Raw genomic sequence first — 23,174 nt, 5'->3', positions numbered from 1 at the left:
CCCTCCCCCCCCAGAAAAAAATACTCCGGCCTTCCTTCCTTCCTCCTTCCCTGTGCATCCCTCTCAACATCCTGGGTCCCAGAGCATCTCCTTCCTCCCTCCGCCACAGGAAGTCCCGCCCCTTCCTCCCCTCACCCTCCAATCCCTCCTCCCTCCTTCCTCCTCTCCCTCCCTCCACCAACCGGGTACCATCCCAGCATCCCTTGGGTACCGTTCCTGCCTCCGGATTGGATCTGTCCGTCGTCCCTTCGAAGCCGGGAGATTGACAGGAGGGAGGGAGGGACTAACACCCCCTCCCCCCGGAAAAAAAAAATACTCCGGCCTTCCTCCCTCCCGTCCTTCCTCCTTCCCTGCATCCCTGGGTACCAATTTGGATCTGAGCATCCTTCCCTGCATCCCTGGGTACCAATTTGGACCTGAGCATCCTTCCCTGCATCCCTGGGTACCAATTTGGATCTGAGCATCCTTCCCTGCATCCCTGGGTACCAATTTGGATCTGAGCATCCTTCCCTGCATCCCTGGGTACCAATTTGGATCTGAGCATCCTTCCCTGCATCCCTGGGTACCAATTTGGATCTGAGCATCCTTCCCTGCATCCCTGGGTACCAATTTGGATCTGAGCATCCTTCCCTGCATCCCTGGGTACCAATTTGGATCTGAGCATCCTTCCCTGCATCCTGGGTACCAATTTGGATCTGAGCATCCTTCCCTGCATCCCTGGGTACCAATTTGGATCTGAGCATCCTTCCCTGCATCCCTGGGTACCAATTTGGACCTGAGCATCCTTCCCTGCATCCCTGGGTACCAATTTGGATCTGAGCATCCTTCCCTGCATCCTGGGTACCAATTTGGATCTGAGCATCCTTCCCTGCATCCCTGGGTACCAATTTGGACCTGAGCATCCTTCCCTGCATCCCTGGGTACCAATTTGGACCTGAGCATCCTTCCTCCTTCCCTGCATCCTTCCCTGCATCCCTGGGTACCAATTTGGACCAGAGCATCCTTAATCCTCTGCATCCCTCTCAACCTCCTGGATACCAGAGCATCTCCCTGGGTACCAATTTGGACCTGAGCATCCTGCATCCTTCCCTGCATCCCTGGGTACCAATTTGGACCTGAGCATCCTGCATCCTTCCCTGCATCCCTGGGTACCAATTTGGATCTGAGCATCCTGCCTCCTTCCCTGCATCCCTGGGTACCAATTTGGATCTGAGCATCCTGCCTCCTTCCCTGCATCCCTGGGTACCAATTTGGACCTGAGCATCCTTCCCTGCATCCCTGGGTACCAATTTGGACCTGAGCATCCTTCCTCCTTCCCTGCATCCCTGGGTACCAATTTGGACCAGAGCATCCTTCCTCCTTCTCTGCATCCCTCTCAACCTCCTGGGTACCAGAGCATCTCCCTGGGTACCAATTTGGACCTGAGCATCTTTCCATCCTTCCTCCTTCCCTGCATCCTGGGTACCAATTTGGACCTGAGCATCCTTCATCCTTACCTGCATCCCAGGTACCACTCTACATCCCTCTGAGCATCCTTCATCCTTACCTGCATCCCAGGTACCACTCTCCATCCCTCTGAGCATCCTTCATCCCTCTCAGCATCTTCGGGTACCAATTTGAGCATCTTTCCCTTCATCCTCAACCTCCTGGGTACCAATTGGGACCAGAGCATCCTTCCTCCTCCTCTGCACCCCTCTCTGCATCCCGGGTACCACTCTGCCTCCCTCTGAGCATCCTTCCTCCTTCTCTGCATCTCCCTGGGTACCAATTTGGACCTGAGCATCCTTCATCCTTACCTGCATCCCGGGTACCACTCTCCATCCCTCTGAGCATCCTTCATCCTCCGCATCCCAGGTACCACTCAGCATCCTTCATCCTTCTCTGCATCTCCCTGGGTACCAATTTGGACCTGAGCATCCTTCATCCTGACCTGCATCCCAGGTACCACTCTCCATCCCTCTGAGCATCCTTCATCCTTCTCCGCATCCCAGGTACCGCTCAGCATCCTTCCTCCTTCCCTGCATCCCTCTCCACCTCCTGGGTACCAGAGCATCTCCCTGGGTACCAATTGGGAGCAGAGCATCTTTGCATCCTTCCTCCTTCCCTGCATCCCTCTCCGCATCCTGGGTACCAATTTGAACCAGAGCATCTTTTTGCATCCTTCCTCCTTCTCTGCATCTTTGGGTACCAATTTGGACCTGAGCATCCTTCCTCCTTCCCTGCATCCCTCTCCGTACCCTGCATCCCTCAGCATCTTTGGGTACCAATTTGAGCATCTTTCCCTGCATCCCTCTCCACCTCCTGGGTACCAGAGCATCTCCCTGGGTACCAATTTGGACCTGAGCATCCTTCATCCTTACCTGCATCCCAGGTACCACTCTCCATCCCTCTGAGCATCCTTCATCCTTCTCAGCATCTTTGGGTACCAATTTGGACCAGAGCATCTTTCCATCCTTCCTCCTGCCCTGCATCCTGGGTACAAATTTGGACCTGAGCATCCTTCATCCTTACCTGCATCCCAGGTACCACTCTCCATCCCTCTGAGCATCCTTCATCCTTCTCTGCATCTTTGGGTACCAATTGGGACCTGAGCATCCTTCATCCTTCCCTGCATGCCTCTGAGCATCTTTGGGTACCAATTTGAGCATCTTTCCCTGCATCCTCAACCTCCTGGGTACCAATTGGGACCAGAGCATCTTTTGGCATCCTTCCTCCTTCTCTGCATCTTTGGGTACCAATTTGGACCTGAGCATCCTTCCTCCTTCTCCGCATCCCTCTCCACCTCCTGGGTACCAGAGCATCTCCCTGGGTACCAATTGGGACCTGAGCATCCTGCATCCTTACCTGCATCCCGGGTACCTCTCTCCATCCCTCTGAGCATCCTTCCTCCTTCTCCGCATCCCAGGTACCACTGAGCATCCTTCCTCCTTCTCTGCATCTTTGGGTACCAATTGGGATCTGAGCATCTTCGCATCCTTCCTCCTTCCCTGCCTCCCTCTCAGCATCTTTGGGTACCAATTTGGAACAGAGCATCCTTCATCCTTCTCCGCATCCCTGGGTACCAATTTGGACCTGAGCGTCGTTCCATCCTTCATCCTCCTGGGTCCCAATTTTTGAGGAGAGCATCTTTCCATCCTTCATCCTTCCCTGCCTCCCTCTCAACCTCCTGGGTACCAGAGCATCTCCCTGGGTACCAATTGGGAGCAGAGCATCTTTGCATCCTTCCTCCTTCCCTGCATCCCTCTCCGCATCCCGGGTACCAGAGCATCTCCCTGGGTACCCTCTCAGCATCTTTGGGTACCAATTTGAGCATCTTTCCCGGCATCCTCAACCTGGGTACCAATTTGGACCGGAGCATCCTTCCTCCTTCCCTGCATCCCTCTCAGCATCTTTGGGTACCAATTTGGACCAGAGCATCTTTCCCTCCTTCCTGCTTCCCTGCATCACTCTCAACCTCCTGGGTACCAGAGCATCTCCCTGGGTACCAATTGGGATCTGAGCATCCTTCCTCCATCCCTGCATCCCTCTCAGCATCTTTGGGTACCAATTTGGACCTGAGCATCTTTCCATCCTTCACCCTCCTGGGTACCAATTTTAACCAGAGCATCCTTCATCCTTCCCTGCATCCCGGGTACCATTCTCCATCCCTCTGAGCATCCTTCATCCTTCTCCGCATCTTTGGGTACCGATTTGGACCTGAGCATCTTTCCATCCTTCATCCTCCTGGGTACCAATTGGGACCTGAGCATCCTTCCCTGCATCCCTTTGAGCATCTTTGGGTACCGATTTGGACCTGAGTATCTTTCCATCCTTCATCCTTCTCTGCATCTCTGGGTACCAATTTTGACCTGAGCATCCTTCCTCCTTCCCTGCATCCTCAGCATCTTTGGGTACCAATTTTGACCTGAGCATCTTTCCATCCCTCATCCTCCTGGGTACCAATTTTGACCTGAGCATCCTTCCTCCTTCCCTGCATCCCTCTGAGCATCCTGGGTACCAATTTGGACCTGAGTATCTTTCCATCCTTCCTCCTTCTCTGCATCTTTGGGTACCAATTTGGACCTGAGCATCCTTCCTCCTTCATCCTCCTGGGTACCAATTTGGACCTGAGCATCCTTCCTCCATCCCTGCATCCCTCTCAGCATCTTTGGGTACCAATTGTGACCTGAGTATCTTTCCATCCTTCACCCTCCTGGGTACCAATTTTAACCAGAGCATCCTTCATCCTTCTCCACATCTTTGGGTACCAATTGGGACCTGAGCATCCTTCCCTGCATCCCTTTGAGCATCTTTGGGTACCAATTTTGAGTATCTTTCCATCCTTCATCCTCCCGGGTACCAATTTGGACCAGAGCATCCTTCCTCCTTCCCAGCATCCCTGGGTACCACTCAGCATCCTTCCTCGTCCAATCGGATCGCCAGGAAGCTTCCCCCCTCTTCCGGAAGCTTCCGGAAAGCCGGAGCCGCCCGCCGCCTCTCGAACCCGCCGCCTGATTGATTGACAGGTGAGGAGGGAAAGGGTCCCCACCAAACCGACCCCGAAGGATGGAGAGTGATTGACAGGGGAGGGCTGGGGTGATTGACAGGAGAGCGAGGGGCACATAGCTCCGCCCCCTGAATCCCAGCTGGAATATCCCCGGATGATTGACAGGGGGAATAAGGTTTGATGATTGACAGGGGGTTGACAGGATGATTGACAGGAGGGACACATGGCGGCTGGAATTTCCCAGGATGATTGACAGGGGAGGGTTAGATTGATTGACAGGAGAGCGGGGAGTGAATGGCAGCTGGAATGTCGCAGGATGATTGACAGGGGGAATAAATGATTGATGATTGACAGGATGATTGACAGGGGGAGTAATGGCCAGGATGATTGACAGGAGGGACGAATGGTGGCTGGAATATCTCAGGATGATTGACAGGGGAGGGTTAGATTGATTGACAGGATAGCGGGGGTCTGATTGGCGGCTGTAATATTCCCGGATGATTGACAGGGGGAATAATGATTGATGTTTGACAGGGGAGAGAATGGCGGCTGGAATCTCCCAGGATGATTGACAGGAGGAATAATCATTGATGATTGACAGGGGGAAGAATGGCGGCTGGAATGTCCCAGGATGATTGACAGGAGGAATAATCATTGATGATTGACAGGGGGAAGAATGGCGGCTGGAATGTCCCAGGATGATTGACAGGAGGAATAATGATTGATGGTTGACAGGGGTTGACTGGATGATTGACAGGGGCAGTAATAGCAGCTGGAATGTCCCAGGATGATTGACAGGGGGAATGAATGGCGCCTGGAATCTGCCAGGATGATTGACAGGGGAGGGTTAGGGTGATTGACAGGATAGTGGGGAGTGAATGGCGGCTGGAATGTCCCAGGATGATTGACAGGGGGAATAATGATTGATGATTGACAGGGGGTTGACAGGATGATTGACAGGGGGAGTAATGGCCAGGATGATTGACAGGAGGGACGAATGGTGGCTGGAATATTCCCGGATGATTGACAGGGGAGGCTTAGATTGATTGACAGGATAGCGGGGGTCTGATTGGCGGTTGTAATATTCCCGGATGATTGTCAGGGGGAATAATGATTGATGATTGACAGGGGGAAGAATGGCGGCTGGAATCTCCTAGGATGATTGACAGGGGGAATAATGATTGATGATTGACAGGGGGAAGAATGGCGGCTGGAATATCCCCGGATGATTGACAGGGGAGGGCAAGGGTGATTGACAGGATAGCGGGGAGTGAATGATCCTAGACGATTATAACTGTTGCATGTCAATCAAACGGGAAATCAATATCGAGTATTCCGCCTCCTGTCAATCATCCGGCGAGATCCCAGCCGCCATTCATTCCCCCTGTCAATCATCCGGGGATATTCCAGCCGCCATTCACTCCCCGCTATCCTGTCAATCACCCTAGCCCTCCCCTGTCAATCATCCTGGGAGATTCCAGCCGCCATTCTTCCCCCTGTCAATCATCCTGTCAACCCCCTGTCAATCATCAATCATTATTCCCCCTGTCAATCATCCTGGGATATTCCAGCCGCCATTCACTCCCCGCTATCCTGTCAATCACCTTAGCCCTCTCCTGTCAATCATCCTGAGATATTCCAGCCGCCATTCTTCCCCCTGTCAATCATCCTGGGAGATTCCAGCCGCCATTCTTCCCCCTGTCAATCATCCTGTCCACCCCTGTCAATCATCAATCATTACTCCCCCTGTCAATCATCCTGGGATATTCCAGCCGCCATTCACTCCCCGCTATCCTGTCAATCACCCTAGCCCTCCCCTGTCAATCATTCTGGGATATTCCAGCTGCCATTCCTCCCCCTGTCAATCATCCTGGGGGATTCCAGCTGCCAATGTTCCCTCTTGACTTCTCCCAGAAGCCACGCCAACTTCCTGCCCCGAGAGGAAGTGACCTCACAGAGTCCCCTCTAGCCCTTTCCTCCCCGATCCGATTGTTGGTTTGCTTCCCCTTCCAGGCTGTGAGTGCGAAGGATGGAAAATAATTATGGGGAAAATAATAGATATTATTATGGGGGGGAGAACCACGCCCACTTCCTGCCCCGAGAGGAAGTGACCTCACAGAGTCCCCTCTGGCCCTTTCCTCCCCGATCCGATTGTTGGTTTGCTTCCCCTTCCAGGCTTTCTGCTTCCTTGGAGCTGCAAGGTGCCATCCTGACCCCGCGCCCCCTCCGTGGCTCCAGGTGGGTCGATTTCTGGGTTTAATACGTTCATAAATCCTCACTGTATTTTAAATTTAGTGGAGATTAAAATTCCAGGAGGTATTGTGTTAATTACATGGACTGGGTAGTATAAATAAAATTATATAAAATTATGATATATATATATATATATATATATATATATAAAATTGTTCTTATTATATTATATTATATTATATTATATTATATTAACAATTATATATTATATTATATTATGTATTATTATATATTATTATGTTATGTTATGTTATGTTATGTTATGTTATGTTATGTTATGTTATGTTATATATATATAATTATTATATTATATTATATTATATTATTATATTTTATGTTATGTTATGTTATGTTATATATATATAATTATTATATTATATTATATTATTATATTTTATGTTATGTTATGTTATGTTATGTTATGTTATGTTATGTTATGTTATGTTATGTTATGTTATGTTATATATATATAATTATTATATTATATTATATTATATTATATTATTATATTTTATGTTATGTTATGTTATGTTATGTTATATATATATAATTATTATATTGTATTATATTATATTATATTATATTATATTATATTATATTATATTATATTATATTATATTATATTATATTATATTATATTATATTATATTGTTATATTATTACAATTAAAATGAAAAAAATAAGCTTTCCTTGCATGGAAAATCCCCTCTAGGATCCCAGAGCGAGTTCGAATCTTGCATGGAAAATCCCCTCTAGGCTTCTAGAACTCTGTGGAAATGCACGCTGTAAAAAAAAAAGGAACAAAATCTGATTTCCTTGCATGAAAAAGCCCCTCTAGCCTTCTAGAACTCTATGGAAATGCATGTCGTCAAAAAAAGGAAAAATCCTCTCTAGGCTTCTATAACTCTATGGAAATGCATGCCGTCAAAAAAAGGGAAAAACACTCTCTAGGCTTCTAGAACTCTATGGAAATGCATATTGTAAAATAGGTTGAAAATCAGCATTCCTCCCATGGAAAATCCCCTCTAGGCTTCTAGACCTCTATGGTAAGCTTTCCTTGCGTGGGGAAAATCCCCTCTAGGACTCTAGACCTCTATGGTAAGCTTTCCTTGCGTGGGAAAATCCCCTCTAGGCTTCTAGAACTCTATGGTAAGCTTTCCTTGTGTGGGGAAAATCCCCTCTAGGCGTCTAGAACTCTATGGAAATGCATTCTGTCGGGGGGGGGGTCCTCTCTAGGATCCTAGAACTCTATGGAAATGGATTCTGTCCAAAAAAGGAAAAATCCTCTCTAGGCTTCTAGAACTCTATGGAAATGCATTCTGTCCAAAAAGGGGGGGGGGGAATCCTCTCTAGGCTTCTAGAACTCTATGGTAAGCTTTCCTTGCGTGGAAAATCCCTTCTAGGCTTCCAGAACTCTTATGGCAATGCACGCTCTTCCCAACAGGAAACGAAATCAGCTTCCCTCGCCTGCCAAATCCCCTCTAGGATCCCAGAACTCTATGGCATGTCGGGAAACGAATGCGAATTTCCTAGAACTCTATGGCCTGTCGGGAAACGGGTTCGAATCTCGCCGTCCCCTCTAGCCTCTCTCTCTCTCTCTCTCTGTTTCCTCCCCCAGGTCCTCCCGCCATCATCCCTTCCTTCCCGCCCCCAGGAGGATGCGTCCCCGGGCCCGCCTCAAAAGCCCCACTTCCTCTTCCTGCCCCGCCTCCCGACGTTAGCCAGGTGACCGCCCTCCTCATGTCCTGCCTCAAGGGCCCGCCGGGGCCCCACAGGAAGTTCCATGAGCTCAACAGGAAGTTCCCCAACGAGGAGCTCCTGGCCAACAGGAAGTTCAACGAGGCCAACAGGAAGTTCCCCACCAGCGAGGTCATCGCCAACGACGTCCTCTCCAACAGGAAGTTCCCCGAGCTGAACAGGAAGTTCCAAAACGACGTCATCGCCAACAGGAAGTTCCCCCCCAACGACGACGTCCTCCTCAACAACAGGAAGTTCCCCCCCAACGACCTCCTCCCCAACAGGAAGTTCCCCGAGCTCAACAGGAAGTTGCCCCCCAACGACGTCATCACCAACAGGAAGTTCCCCCCCAACGACGATGTCCTCCCCAACAGGAAGTTCCCCCCCAACGAGGCCGTCGCCAACGACCTCCTCCCCAACAGGAAGTTCCCCGAGCTCCACAGGAAGTTCCCGCCCGCCGAGGTCATCGCCAACGAGGGCGTGGCCCAGCCCCTGGCCTCCAACCCGGGGCCGGCCTACTTCCCGGGGGGCCAGGTCATCGCCAACCAATACGCTCTGCCCGCCAGTCCTCCCGGCGCCGAATCCCTAGAGTGCCCCACTTGTGGCCACGCCTATAACTCCGCCCACAAGAGGCCCCGCCTCCTCTCCTGCCTCCATTCGGTTTGTGAGGAATGTCTGCAGATCCTCTACGAATCGTGTCCCAAGTACAAGTTCATTTCCTGCCCCTCGTGCAAACGTGAAACGGTCCTCTTCACCGACTACGGATTGGCCGCCCTGGCCGTCAACACCCGCCTCCTGGCCCGCCTCCCCCCGGCCGAGCCGGCCAATCGGAACCCGCCACCGCCCTGGGAAGCAGATAGAGGCTGCTATCAGAGTTTTCGGCAGTATTGCGGGGCGGCGTGCAATTGCCGGGTGAGGAATCCGGTGGCTTCCTGCACTGTCATGTGACTCGAACCCGGGACCAGGGACCCTTCAATTCCTGCACCGTCATGGGACTTGAACCCGGGACCAGGGACCCTTCGATTCCTGCACCGTCATGGGACTTGAACCCGGGACCAGGGACCCTTCGATTCCTGCACTGTCATGTGACTCGAACCCGGGACCAGGGACCCTTCGATTCCTGCACCGTCATGGGACTTGAACCCGGGACCAGGGACCCTTCGATTCCTGCACCGTCATGTGACTCGAACCCGGGACCAGGGACCCTTCGATTCCTGCACCGTCATGGGACTTGAACCCGGGACCAGTCGGATTTCCCCTGGGTTTCCTGCGCCATCGTGTGACTTGAACCCAGGACATGGAGTCGAACCCGGGACACAGGACCCGTCGGATTTCCCCCAGGGTTTCTGCACCATCATGTGATTTGAACCCAGGACCCGGGACATGTCCTCGAACCCGGGACCAGGGACCCCGTCAATTCCTGCACCGTCGTGTGATTCGAACCCAGGACCTTGTCATGGCGCTGGAACCTCGGAGGCCGGAGTGGGATTCGAACCCAGAGCTTGGAAGCCCATCATGTGATTCGAACCCAGAGCCCGGAAGCCCGTCATGTGACTTGAACCCGGGACATGGGAGCCCGTCATGTGACTCGAACCCGCCATCTGGGACCCGGGAGCCTTTCATGGGACTTGAACCCGCAGCCCGTCATGTGATTCGAACCCGGGACATGGGAGGCTGGAGTGGGACTCAAACCCGGGTCCCAGGACACCGTCATGTGAGTTGAACCCGGGACCCAGGACACCGTCATGTGATTCGAACCCACAACCACGTCATGTGTCTTGAACCTGGGACCCACCGGATTTGAACCCAGGACCCCGGTGGCTTCCTGCGCCGTCATGTGATTTGAACCCGGGACCCGGGGTGTGGACTTGAACTCGAACCCGGGAGCAGTCGGATTTCCCCCGGGTTTCCTGCGCCCTTGTGTGACTTGAACCCGGGACCAGGGACCCCGTCGATTCCTGCACCGTCGTGTGATTCGAACCCAGGACCTTGTCATGGGACTGGAACCCGGGAGGCCGGAGTGGAATTCGAACCCAGAGCCTGTGACTTGAACCCGGGACATGGGAGGCCAGAATGGGATTTGAACCCGGAGCCCGGAAGAACATCATGGGACTTGAACCCGGGACACAAGAGGCCGGAGTGGGACTTGAACCCGGAGCCCGCAACCACGTCATGTGACTCGAACCCGCAACCTGGCACCCGGGAGCCCTTCATGGGATTCGAACCCAGAGCCCGGAAGCCCGTCATGTGATTCGAACCCAGGACTCAGGCGCCTGTCATGTGATTCGAACCCGGCACCCTGTCATGGGACTTGCACCCGGAGCCTGGCAGCCTGTCATGTGACTCGAACCCGGAGCCTGGCAGCCCGTCATGTGACTTGAACCAGGGACCCTGTCATGTGATTCGAACCCAGAGCCTGGAAGCCTGTCATGTGACTTGAACCCGCAGCCCGTCAGAGCTTCTGGCAGCATTCATGTGACTCGAACCCGGGACATGGACTCGAACCCGTCGGATTTCCCCCGGGGTTACTGCACCATCATGTGACTTGAACCCGGGACCCGGGTCATGGACTCGAACCCGGGACCAGGGACCCCGCCAATTCCTGCACCGTCATGGGACTCGATCCCGGGAGGCTGGAGTGGAATTCGAACCCGGAGGCTGGAAGCCCATCATGTGACTTGAACCCGGGACATGGGAGGCCGGAATGGGACCCGTCATGTGATTCAAACCCGGAGCCCGGGACCCTGTCATGTGATTTGAACCCGGAGCCCGGAAGCCCGTCATGTGACTTGAACCCGGGACACGGGACTTCAAGCTGGGACATGGGAGCCCGGAATGGGATTTGAACCCGGAACCCGGAACCCGTCATGTGACTTGAACCGGGACATGGACTTGAACCCGGGACACTTGAACCCGTCGAATTCCCCCCAGGGTTTCTGCACCATCCTGGTTCTCGAACCCGGGACCCGTCAAGTTTCCCCCGGGGTTACTTCACTGTCATGTGACTCGAACCCGGAGCCCGGTCGTGGGAGCCCAGAAGCCCGTCATGTGATTCGAACCCAGAGCCTGGGACCCCTGCCATGTGATTCGAACCCGGGACATGGGAGGCTGGAGTGGGACTCCAACCCGGGACCAAGGAGGCCGTCATGTGAGTCGAACCCGGACCCTGTCATGCGACTCGAACCCAGGACCCCGTCATGTGTCTTGAACCCGGGACACACCAGACCCGGGATATGGACTGGGAGCTGCAAGCCCAGAACGGGACCCGAACCCGGGACCAGTCGGATTTCCCCCAGGGTTTCTGCACCGTCATGTGACTTGAACCCGGGACCAGGGACCCCGTCGATTCCTGCACCGTCATGTGATTCGAACCCGGGACTCTGTCATGTGATTCGAACCCGGGACCCTGGCACGGGACTTGCACCCGGGACCCAGAAGCCCGTCATGTGACTCGAACCCGGAGCCTGGCAGCCCGTCATGTGACTCGAACCAGGGACCCTGTCATGTGATTCGAACCCAGAGCCCAGAAGCCCGTCATGTGACTTGAACCCGTAGCCCGTCATGTGATTCGAACCCGGCACCCTGTCATGGGACTTGCACCCGGGACCCAGAAGCCCGTCATGTGACTCGAACCCGTAGCCTGTCATGTGATTCGAACCCGGCACCCTGTCATGGGACTTGCACCCGGGACCTGGAAGCCCGTCATGTGATTCGAACCCAGGACTCAGGCGCCTGTCATGTGATTCGAACCCGGCACCCTGTCATGGGACTTGCACCCGGGACCCAGAAGCCCGTCATGTGACTCGAACCCGGAGCCTGGCAGCCCGTCATGTGACTCGAACCAGGGTCCCCGTCATGTGATTCGAACCCAGAGCCCAGAAGCCCGTCATGTGATTCAAACCCGGGACCCAGAAGCCCGTCATGTGACTTGAACCCGTAGCCTGTCATGTGATTCGAACCCGGCACCCTGTCATGGGACTTGCACCCGGGACCTGGAAGCCCGTCATGTGATTCGAACCCAGGACTCAGGAGCCTGTCATGTGATTCGAACCCGGCACCCTGTCATGGGACTTGCACCCGGAGCCTGGCAGCCCGTCATGTGACTTGAACAAGGGACCGTGTCATGTGATTCGAACCCAGAGCCCAGAAGCCCGTCATGTGATTCAAACCCGGAGCCCAGAAGCCCGTCATGTGACTCGAACCCGCGTCCCAAATCCAAGTGCATTTCCTGTCTGTCGTTGAAACGGGAAACGGTCCTCTTCACCGACTACGGATTGGCCGCCCTGCCCGTCAAGACCCGCCTCCTGGCCCGCCTCCCTCAGGCCGAGCCGGCCAATCGGAACCCGCCGCCCTGGGGCGCCGGCGAATCGGAGAGAGGCTGCTATCAGAGCTTCCGGGTGAGGATTGCGGTGGCTTCCTGTGCCGTCATGTGACTCGAACCCGGGACCTGGGACCCGTCAAATTTCCCCCAGGGTTTCTGCACCGTCCGGGGACTCGAACCCGGGACCAGTGGGATTCCCCCCGGGTTTCCTGCACCGTCATGTGACTTGAACCCGGGACCAGGCAGTCCGTTGTCTGCTGCGCCATCATGGTTCTCGAACCCGGGACCCGTCGCATTTCCCCGTCGATTCCGGCGCTGTCATGTGACTTGAACCCGGGACGCAGGACAGGAACTCGAACCCGTCGTTTCCCCCCCCGGGTTTCCTGCGCCATTGTGTGACTTGAACCCAGGACCCCGTCGATTCCTGCAGTGTCATGGGACTTGAACCCGGGACACGGGATATGGACTCGAACCCAGGAGCTGCAAGCCCAGAAGGGGACTCGAACCCGGGACCCTGTCATGGGACTCGAACCCGGGACCAAGGACCCCATTGATTCCTGCAGTGTCATGTGATTCGAACCCGGGACATGGACTCGAACCCGTCAAATTTCCCCCAGGGTTTCTGGACCATCACGGGACTTGAACCCGGGACCCTGTCGATTCCTGCACTGTCATGGGACTCGAACCCGGGACCTGCAAGCCCAGAACCCTGTCATGTGACTCGAACCTGGGACCCGGGATATAGACTCGAACCCGGAACACAGGACCCGTCAAATTTCCCCCAGGGTTTCTGCACCATCACGTGACTCGAACCCGGGACCCTGTCATGTGACTCGAACCTGGGACCCGGGACATGGACTCGAACTTGGGAGCTGCAAGCCCAGAAGGGGACTCGAACCCGGGACCAAGGACCCCATTGATTCCTGCACTGTCATGGGACTTGAACCCGGGACCAGGGACCCCGTTGATTCCTGCACCGTCATGTGATTCGAACCCGGGACATGGACTCGAACCCGTCAAATTTCCCCCAGGGTTTCTGCACCATCATGGGACTCGAACCCGGGACCTGCAAGCCCAGAAGGGGACTTGAACCCGGGACCCTGTCATGTGACTTGAACCCGAGACTTGGGAGCCGTCAAGTTTCCCCCAAGAGGCTGGAGTGGGACTCGAACCCGGGACCAAGGAGGCCGTCCTGCGACTCGAAGCCAGAACCCCATCATGTGTCTTGAACCCCGGACACAGGAGCCCGGAAGCCCGTCATGTGATTTGAACCCGGGAGATGGACTCGAACCCGGGAGCTGCAAGCCCAGAAGGGGACTCGAACCCGTGACCCTGTCATGTGACTCGAACCCGGGACCCGGGACATGGACTCGAACCCGGAACACAGGACCCGTTGAATTTCCCCCAGGATTTCTGCACCATCACGGGACTTGAACCCGGGACCCTGTCATGTGACTCGAACCCGGGACACAGGACCCGTCAAATTTCCCCCAGGATTTCTGTACCGTCGTGGGACTCGAACCCGGGAGCTGCAAGCCCAGAGGGGGACTCGAACCCGGGACCAGGGACTCCATTGATTCCTGCACCGTCATGTGATTCGAACCCGGGACATGGACTCGAACCCGTCAAATTTCCCCCAGGGTTTCTGCACCATCACGGGACTTGAACCCAGGACCCTGTCGATTCCTGCACTGTCATGGGACTCAAACCCGGGACCCTGTCATGTGACTCGAACCCGGAACACAGGACCCGTCAAATTTCCCCCAGGATTTCTGAACCATCATGGGACTCGAACCCGGGACCTGCAAGCCCAGAAGGGGACTCGAACCCGCGACCCTGTCCTGTGACTCGAACCCGGGACCTGGGAGCCCGTTGTCTCCTGCGCCATCATGGTTCTCGAACCCGGGAGCTGCAAGCCCAGAAGGGGACTCGAACCCGGGACCGGCCGGATTTCCCCCGGGTTTCCTGCGCCATTGGGTGACTTGAACCCGGGACCAGGGAACCCATCATGTGATTCGAACCCAGGACTCAGGAGCCTGCCGTGTGATTCGAACCCGGGATCCTGTGATGGGACTTGCACCCGGGATAAAGGGTCATGTGACTCGAACCTGCGACCCGTCAGATTTCCTGCGCCGTCATGTGACTTGGACCCGGGACCCGGGACATGGGCTCGAACCCGTCGCCCGACGGAGCTCTGTGATTGGACGATTTCAAGGCTCTGTTGCCGGGCAGATTACGGACATTGCCCAACGGAGCTGTGTGATTGGACGATTTCAAGGCTCTGTTGCCGGGCAGATTACGGACATTGCCCAACATAGCTGTGTGATTGGACGATTTCAAGGCTTTGTTGCCGGGCAGATGACGGACGGAGCTCTGTGATTGGACAATTTGCCAGCACCGTTCAACAGGACTCTCTCATTGGACTTTTTCCGGGCTCCGTGATTGGACGATTTGGAGCTCCGTTGCCGGGCAGATTACGGACGTCGCTCGACGGTGGTCTGGGATTGGACGATTTCAAGGCTCTGTTGCCAGGCAGATTACGGACGTCACCCGACAGAGCTCTGTGATTGGACGATTTGGGCCTCTGTCGCCGGGCAGATTACGAACGTCGCCCGACAGAGCTCTGTGATTGGACGATTTCAAGGCTCTGTTGCCGGGCGGATTAAGGACATCGCCCAACGGAGCTCTGTGATTGGACGGTTTCAAGGCTCTGTTGCCGGGCAGAATACGGACGTTGCCCAGCGGCACTCTGTGATTGGACGATTTCAAGGCCCTGTTGCCAGGCAGATTACAGACGTCGCAAGACGGAGCTCTGTGATTGGACGACTTCCGGGCACCAGCCAATGGGAGGATTTCCAGCTTCTGTCGCCGGGCGGTTTCCTTGCAATCGGCCAACGGGACTCTGTCATTGGACCATTTCAAGGCTCTGTCGCCGGGCGGTTTTCATCCGCTGCTCAACGGAGCTCTGTCATTGGACGATTTCCAGTCTCCGCCCAACGGGACTCTGTCATTGGACGATTCTGGGCTCTGTTGCCGGGCGGTTTCCAGACGCCGCCCAACGGGCCTCTTCTCATTGGACGACTTCAGGACTCTGTTGCCGGGTGGTTTCTGTCCACTACTCAATGGGACTCTGTCATTGGACCATTTCAAGGCTCTGTGGCCGGGCAGTTTTCATCTGCTGCTCAACGGAGCTCTGTAATTGGACGTTTTCAAGGCTCCGCCCAACAGGACTCTGTCATTGGACGACTTCAGGGCTCTGTTGCCGGGCGGTTTCTGTCCGCTACTCAATGGGATTCTGTCATTGGACGACTTCAAGGCTCTGTCGCCGGGCGGTTTTCGTCCGCTGTTCAACGGAGCTCTGTAATTGGACGATTTCCAGGCTCCGCCCAACGGGACTCTGCCATTGGACGATTGAGAGACGATTTCCCACATTCCGGCCAACAGGCCTCTCTGATTGGATGATTCCCTGGGGCCACATTGTGAGGGATTGGGGGGGGCAAAAGGGGGCGGAGCTAGAGAGGGAAGGAAATCCAGGGATCATAGAGAGGGGAGGGACCCCTCCAGGTCCTCCAGCCTGACCCTCTTGCAAAGGACCATAGAGAGAGAAGGGACCTCTCTAGGACATCCAGCCTGACCCCCCCCTGCAAGGGATCATAGAGAAAGGAACTCTCTAGGACACCCAGCGATCATAGAGAGGGAAGGGACCCCTCCAGGTCCTCCAGCCTGACCCCCTTGCAAGAGACCATAGAGAGGGAAGGCTCGGAATCCTAGAAGGGTGGAGCCAGAAGGGAAGCCCTCCAGGTCCTCCAGACTGACCCCCCCTGGCAAAGGATCATAGAGAGGGAAGGGAGCCCTCTAGGACATCCAGCACGTTATCAGGGGATCATAGAGAAGGAAGGGACCCCTCCAGGTCATCCAGCCTGACCCCCAGGCAAAGGATCATAGAGAAAGAAGGGACCTCTCTAGGACATCCAGCCGGGTATTAGGGGATCATAGAGGGGGGGAATGGACCTCTCTAGGACATCCAGGGATCATAGAGAGGAAAGGGAGCCCTCTAGGACTTCCAGCCGGTTATGAGGGGACCATAGAGAGGTAAGGTACCCCTCCATGTCCCCCAGCCTGACCCCCTGGCAAAGGATCATAGAGAAGGAAGGGACCTCTCTAGGACATCCAGCACCTTCTTAGGGGATCATAGGGAGGGAAGGGACCTCTCTAGGACATCCAGCCGGTTCTTAAGGGATCATAGAGAGGGAAGGCACCCCTCCAGGTCATCCAGACTGACCCCCTTGCAAAGACCATAGAGAGGGAACGGACCCCTCTAGGGCTTCCAGCCGGTTATGAGGGGGCCATAGAGAGGTAAGATACCCCTCCAGATCCTCCAGCCTGACCATCTGGCAAAGGATCATAGAGAAGGAAGGAACCTCTCTAGGCCCTCCAGGCTGTTATGAGGGGATCATAGAGTGGGAAGGGCTTCCCTCCAGGTCATCCAGCCTGACCCCCTTGCAAAGGATCATAGAGAGGGAAGGGACCCCTCTAGGACCTCCAGCCCCTTCTTAGGGGATCATAGAGAGGGAAGGGACCCCTCTAGATCATCCAGCCTGAGCCCCTTGCAAAGGATCATAGAGTGGGAAGGGACCTCTCTAGGACATCAAGGGATCATAGAGAGGGAAGGGAATCCTCCAGGTCAGCCAGCATGTTCTTAGGGGATCATAGAGAGGGAAGGGTCCTCTCTAGGGCATCCAGCACCTTATTACAGTATCATAGAGAGGGGAAGGGACTCCTCCAGGTCATCCAGCCCGACCTCCTTGCAAAGGACCATAGAGAGGGAAGGGACCCCTCCCGGTCCTCCAGCCTGGCCCTTCTAGGATTCCTCAGCCCCCCAATTTCCCATCAAGCTTTACTTCCGCTCCAAGCCCGGGTTCGACATCTTCAGGCGGGGACAATCTAGGATTTGAGACCTCTATGGGGAGATTTGGACACAGAGTGGGACCTCTCTAGGACCTCCAGCCGGTTATGAAGGGATCATAGAGAGGGAAGGGACCCCCCCCACGGTCATCCAGACCGCCCCGCCCCATAGAAGCCCCTCTAGGGCGCCATCTTGTTCCCCTTCTTGCGAATGCCCTCAATAAAGAGAAATATATATATATTCCTAGAGTGTCTCCAGGTTGTGGGTTCAAGGGAAACCGGGGCGCCTCTGAGCATGTGCAGAGTGCGCCCCTCTCCGGACTGGAGGGGGGCCTGGATTGAGAGCCAATCAGACGTCGATGGATCAATAATCGATCACACAGGGATGGATTGATAATCAATAATACGTAGATGGATTGATAATCAATGACACTGGGCTGGGTTGATAATCAATGACATGTCAATGGATCAATAATCAATCACACGGGGCTGGATTGGTAATCAATAATACGTAGATGGATTGATAATCAATGACACATCAATGGGTCGATAATCGATCACACGGGGCTGGATTGATAATAATACGTAGATGGATTGATAATAAATGACACGTCAATGGGTCGATAATCAATCACACGGGGCTGGATTGATAATCAATAACACAGGGCTGCATAACCAATAACACGGGGTTGGATTGATAATTAATAAGGTGGGGCTGGATCGATAACCAATCACACGGCGATGGATCGATAATCACGCAGGGCTGGATCGATAACCAATAATGGGGCCAGATCAATCACTAAATATTTGAATGCTTTATTGGATTGGTAATCAATCACACAGGGCTGGATCGATAATCAATCACACGGAGCTGGATCAATAGCCAATCACATGAGGCTGAATTGATAATCAATAAGGGACTGGATCAATAACCAATAACACAGGGCTGGATCGATAATCACACAGGGCTGGATCGATAACCAATAACATGGGGCTGGATTGATAATCAATCACACAGAATCAATCACACGGAGCTGGATCGATAGCCAATCACATGGGGCTGGAATGATAATCAATAAGGTGGGACTGGATCAATAACCAATAACACAGGGCTGGATCGATATCCAATACCATGGGGCCGGATCAATCACTCAGTATTTAAATGATTAATTGGATTGATAATCAATAAGCTGGGGCTAAATTGATAACCAATCACACGGCGATGGATCAATAACCAATAACACAGGGCTGGATCGATAACCAATAATGGGGCCAGATCAATCACTAAATATGTGAATGATTTATTGGATTGATAAACAATCACACAGGGCTGGATTGATAACCAATAACATGGGGCTGGATTGATAATCAATCACACAGAATCAATCACACGGAGCTGGATCAATAGCCAATCACATGGGGCTGGAATGATAATCAACAAGGTGGGACTGTATCAATAACCAATAACACAGGGCTGGATCGATAATCACGCAGGGCTGGATCGATAACCAATACCATGGGGCCAGATCAATCACTAAGTATTTAAATGATGTATTGGATTGATAATCACACGGAGTTGGATCAATAACCAATCACACGGCGATGGATCGATAATCACGCAGGGCTGGATCGATAACCAATAAGGTAGGGCTGGATTGATAATCAATCACACAGAATCAATCACACGGAGCTGGATTGATAGCCAATCACATGGGGCTGGAATGATAATCAATAAGGTGGGACTGGATCAATAACCAATAACACAGGGCTGGATCGATATCCAATACCATGGGGCCGGATCAATCACTCAGTATTTAAATGATTTATTGGATTGATAATCAATAACCTGGGGCTAAATTGATAACCAATCACACGGCGATGGATCAATAACCAATAACACAGGGCTGGATCGATAACCAATAACATGGGGCCAGATCAATCACTAAATATGTGAATGATTTATTGGATTGATAAACAATCACACAGGGCTGGATTGATAACCAATAACATGGGGCTGGATTGATAATCAATCGCACAGAATCAATCACACGGAGCTGGATCAATAGCCAATCACATGGGGCTGGAACGATAACCAATAAGGTGGGACTGTACCAATAACCAATAACACAGGGCTGGATCAATAACCAATAACACAGGGCTGGATTGATAATCACGCAGGGCTGGATTGATAACCAATACCATGGGGCCAGATCAATCACTAAGGATTTGAATGATTTATCGGATTGATAATCAATAACAGGGCTGGATCGATAATCACACAGGGCTGGATCGATAGCCAATCACATGGGGCTGGATCGATAATAAGGTGGGACTGGATCAATAACCAATAGCAAGGGCTGGATCGATAATCACACAGAATCAATCACACGGAGCTGGATTGATAATCAATCACACAGGGCTGGATCGATAATCAATCACACAGGGCTGGATCGATAATCAATCGCACAGAATCAATCACACGGAGCTGGATCGATAGCCAATCACATGGGGCTGGATTGATAATCAATAAGGTGGGAGTCGATCAATAACCAATAACACAGGGCTGGATCGATAATCAATAAGGTGGGACTGGATCACTAATCAATAACACAGGGCTGGATCAATAACCGATCACATGGAGCTGGATTGATAATAAGGTGGGACTGGATCAATGACCAATCACACAGGGCTGGATCGATAATCAATAAGGTGGGACTGGATCAATAATCAATAAGGTGGGACTGGATCAATAACCAATAACAAGGGCTGGATTGATAATCACACATAGGGCTGGATCGATAACCAATAAGGTAGGGCTGGATTGATAATCACACAGAATCAATCACACAGGGCTGGATCGATAACCAATAAGTATTGATAATCAATAACACAGGGCTGGATCAATAATCACACAGGGCTGGATCGATAGCCAATCACATGGGGCTGGATTGATAATCAATAAGGTGGGACTGGATCAATAACCAATACCATGGGGCTGGATCAATAATCACATGGGGCTGATTCGATAAACCAATAAGGTGGGGCTGGATCAATAACCAATAACACAGGGCTGGATCGATAGCCAATCACATGAGGCTGGATCGATAACCAATAAGGTGGGACTGGATCAATAACCAATAACACAGGGCTGGATGGATAATCAATCACATGGGGCCGGATCGATCAATATTTATATATTTAAATTAGGGATTTTAAAGATATCTCGTTGGATATTTAATAATAATAATAATAATAATAATAATAATAATAATAATAATAATAATAATAATAATAGCAGCATTTTATAAGGGTATAAATGACATTATTATTATTATTATTATTATTATTATTATTATTATTAATGACTAAAAGCTCATGAGATTAAAATCTTTTCCTCTAAGATAATAATAATAATAATAATAATAATAATAATAATAATAATAATAATAATAATAATAATAGCATTTTATAAGGGTATAAATGACATTATTATTATTATTATTATTATTATTAATGACTAAAAGCTCATGAGATTAAAATCTTTTCCTCTAAGATAATAATAATAATAATAATAATAATAATAATAATAATAATAATAATAGCATTTTATAAGGGTATAAATGACATTATTATTAATAATAATAATAATAATAATAATAATAATAATGACTAAAAGCTCATGAGATTAAAATCTTTTCAATAATAATAATAATAATAATAATAATAATAATAATAATAATAATCAATAATAATCAATAATAATACAAAAGAGACCAAAGACAGGAAGTTGCAGTTTCTGAATCTATTTATTAGGAGAAGGGAGAGACCTCCAAGGACCATAGAGATGTTCTTCTCATTCCTAGAAGAGAAGGAGAAGAGAAGGTGAAGATTCCAACTTGGGAAATGTCCATCAAGATAGACCTGAGATTTCCCAAAATGGGAAACGTCCATCAAAATAGACCTGGGAAATGTCCAAAAGATAGACCTGAGATTTCCCAAAATGGGAAATGTCCATCAAGGTAGACTTGGGAAATGTCCAAAAGATAGACCTGAGATTTCCCAAAATGGGAGATGTCCATCAAGATAGACCTGAGATTTCCCTAAATGGGAAATGTCCATCAAGATAAACCCGGGAAATGTCCATCAAGATAGACCTGGGAGATGTCCCTCAAGATAGACCTGAGATTTCCCAAAATGTCCATCAAAATAGACCTGAGATTTCCCAAAATGGGCAATGTCCATCCAGATAGACCTGACATTTCCCAAAATGGGAAATGTCCATCAAGATAGACCTGGGAAATGTCCATCAAGATAGACCTGGTTAATGTCCCTCAAGATAGACCTGAGTTTTCCCAAAATGGGAAATGTCCATCAAGATAGACCTGAGATTTCTCCACCAAGCTAGACCTGGGAAATGTCTATCAAGATAGACCTGAGATTTCCCAAAATGGGAAATGCCCCTCAATATAGACCTGAGATTTCCCAAAATGGGAAATGTCCATCAAGATAGACCTGAGATTTCCCAAAATGGGAAATGTCCCTCAATATAGACCTGAGATTTCCCAAAATGGGAAATGTCCATCCAGATAGACCTGAGATTTCCCTAAATGGGCAATGTCCATCCAGATAGACCTGACATTTCCCAAAATGGGAAATGTCCATCAAGATAGACCTGAGATTTCCCAAAGTGGGAAATGTCCATCAAGATAGACCTGAGATTTCTCCACCAAGCCAGACCTGGGAAATGTCCACCAAGATATTTCTCCACCAAGCTAGACCTGGGAAATGTCTATCAAGATAGACCTGAGATTTCCCAAAATGGGAAATGTCCCTCAATATAGACCTGACATTTCTCCACCCTGGAAGATGTCCATCAAGTTAGACCTGAGATTTCCCAAAATGGGCAATGTCCCTCCAGATAGACCTGAGATTTCCCAAAATGGGAAATGTCCCTCAATATAGACCTGACATTTCTCCACCCTGGAAGATGTCCATCAAGTTAGACCTGAGATTTCCCAAAATGGGAAATGTCCATCAAGACAGACCTGAGATTTCCCAAAATGGGCAATGTCCATCCAGATAGATCTGACATTTCCCAAACTGGGCAATGTCCATCCCGATCCACCTGACATTTCCCAAACTGGCAAATGTCCATCGATTCCATTTCCCGCCTCCAGGATACTCACCGCTTGGTCCTGGCAGGCGACTGTGGAGAGAGAGAGAGGAGAGAGGGGGTTATTATGGGATGGAGGACCCTCCGGGGTCCCACCTTGGAGGACCTTCCTGGAGGACCTTCTTGGAGGACCTTCTTGGAGGACCGACTCACCTTCCTTGGGGAAGATCTTGATCTGCTCGGAAGTGAATCCTCGGTTTTCGCTGCGCTGCTGGAAGTCCTCCAGCAATCCGATTGGCTGGGATTCGGCGTTGCGGGCTGGGAAATAATAAGAATAATTATTAATAATAGTAATAATA

The 23,174-nt window shown here is 51.5% G+C and overlaps 2 protein-coding genes and 5 long non-coding RNA genes across 15 annotated transcripts in view; 2 read left to right on the top strand and 5 right to left on the bottom strand.

The window, feature by feature from the left end:
- Positions 1 to 3,602: 3,602 nt before the first annotated feature.
- Positions 3,603 to 4,160, bottom strand: LOC309361301. Its single transcript, XR_014164410.1, has 3 exons — positions 4,107 to 4,160; positions 3,950 to 4,007; positions 3,603 to 3,649 (listed from the first exon to the last, which is right to left on the bottom strand). It is a non-coding gene; the product is annotated as an uncharacterized lncRNA (long non-coding RNA).
- A 3,622-nt stretch (positions 4,161 to 7,782) lies between these two features.
- LOC309361261 (uncharacterized protein) lies at positions 7,783 to 9,439 on the top strand (the record flags this gene model as incomplete). Its single annotated transcript, XM_081896169.1, has 3 exons — positions 7,783 to 7,888; positions 8,358 to 8,599; positions 8,699 to 9,439. The coding sequence occupies 3 exons, from the start codon at positions 7,783 to 7,785 to the stop codon at positions 9,422 to 9,424; spliced, it is 1,074 nt and encodes a 357-aa protein (XP_081752295.1). The 3' UTR covers positions 9,425 to 9,439.
- A 568-nt stretch (positions 9,440 to 10,007) lies between these two features.
- Positions 10,008 to 12,687, bottom strand: LOC309361287. Of its 9 annotated transcripts, none has more exons than XR_014164394.1 (6): positions 12,613 to 12,687; positions 12,253 to 12,292; positions 12,077 to 12,116; positions 11,908 to 11,940; positions 10,809 to 10,833; positions 10,008 to 10,092 (listed from the first exon to the last, which is right to left on the bottom strand). It is a non-coding gene; the product is annotated as an uncharacterized lncRNA (long non-coding RNA). The 9 variants fall into 9 exon arrangements; XR_014164395.1 differs by having other exon boundaries at positions 12,084 to 12,116; XR_014164396.1 differs by having other exon boundaries at positions 12,260 to 12,292.
- LOC309361291 lies at positions 10,051 to 14,796 on the top strand. The gene is made up of 3 exons (XR_014164404.1): positions 10,051 to 10,124; positions 11,729 to 11,789; positions 14,615 to 14,796. It is a non-coding gene; the product is annotated as an uncharacterized lncRNA (long non-coding RNA).
- LOC309361289 lies at positions 13,405 to 14,621 on the bottom strand. The gene is made up of 3 exons (XR_014164403.1): positions 14,547 to 14,621; positions 13,811 to 13,863; positions 13,405 to 13,490 (listed from the first exon to the last, which is right to left on the bottom strand). It is a non-coding gene; the product is annotated as an uncharacterized lncRNA (long non-coding RNA).
- A 6,693-nt stretch (positions 14,797 to 21,489) lies between the features above and the next one.
- LOC309361326 (extracellular fatty acid-binding protein-like) overlaps positions 21,490 to 23,174 on the bottom strand; it is a 9,777-nt gene continuing 8,092 nt past the window's right edge. Inside the window, exons 5-7 of the mRNA XM_081896208.1 lie at positions 23,029 to 23,133; positions 22,889 to 22,908; positions 21,490 to 21,561 (exon numbers count right to left, since the gene is read on the bottom strand). Of these exons, the coding sequence (XP_081752334.1) occupies positions 21,556 to 21,561; positions 22,889 to 22,908; positions 23,029 to 23,133 (131 nt within the window). The 3' untranslated portion in view covers positions 21,490 to 21,555. The remainder of the gene's footprint in view (positions 21,562 to 22,888; positions 22,909 to 23,028; positions 23,134 to 23,174) is intronic.
- On the bottom strand, positions 21,630 to 22,833 carry LOC309361327. The gene is made up of 4 exons (XR_014164426.1): positions 22,561 to 22,833; positions 22,175 to 22,414; positions 21,915 to 22,084; positions 21,630 to 21,881 (listed from the first exon to the last, which is right to left on the bottom strand). It is a non-coding gene; the product is annotated as an uncharacterized lncRNA (long non-coding RNA).

Source organism: Podarcis melisellensis, assembly GCF_964234715.1.
Source record: "Podarcis melisellensis genome assembly, chromosome: W".
Lineage (NCBI taxonomy): Eukaryota > Metazoa > Chordata > Lepidosauria > Squamata > Lacertidae > Podarcis > Podarcis melisellensis.
This window is presented reverse-complemented; position numbering and strand designations above follow the sequence as displayed.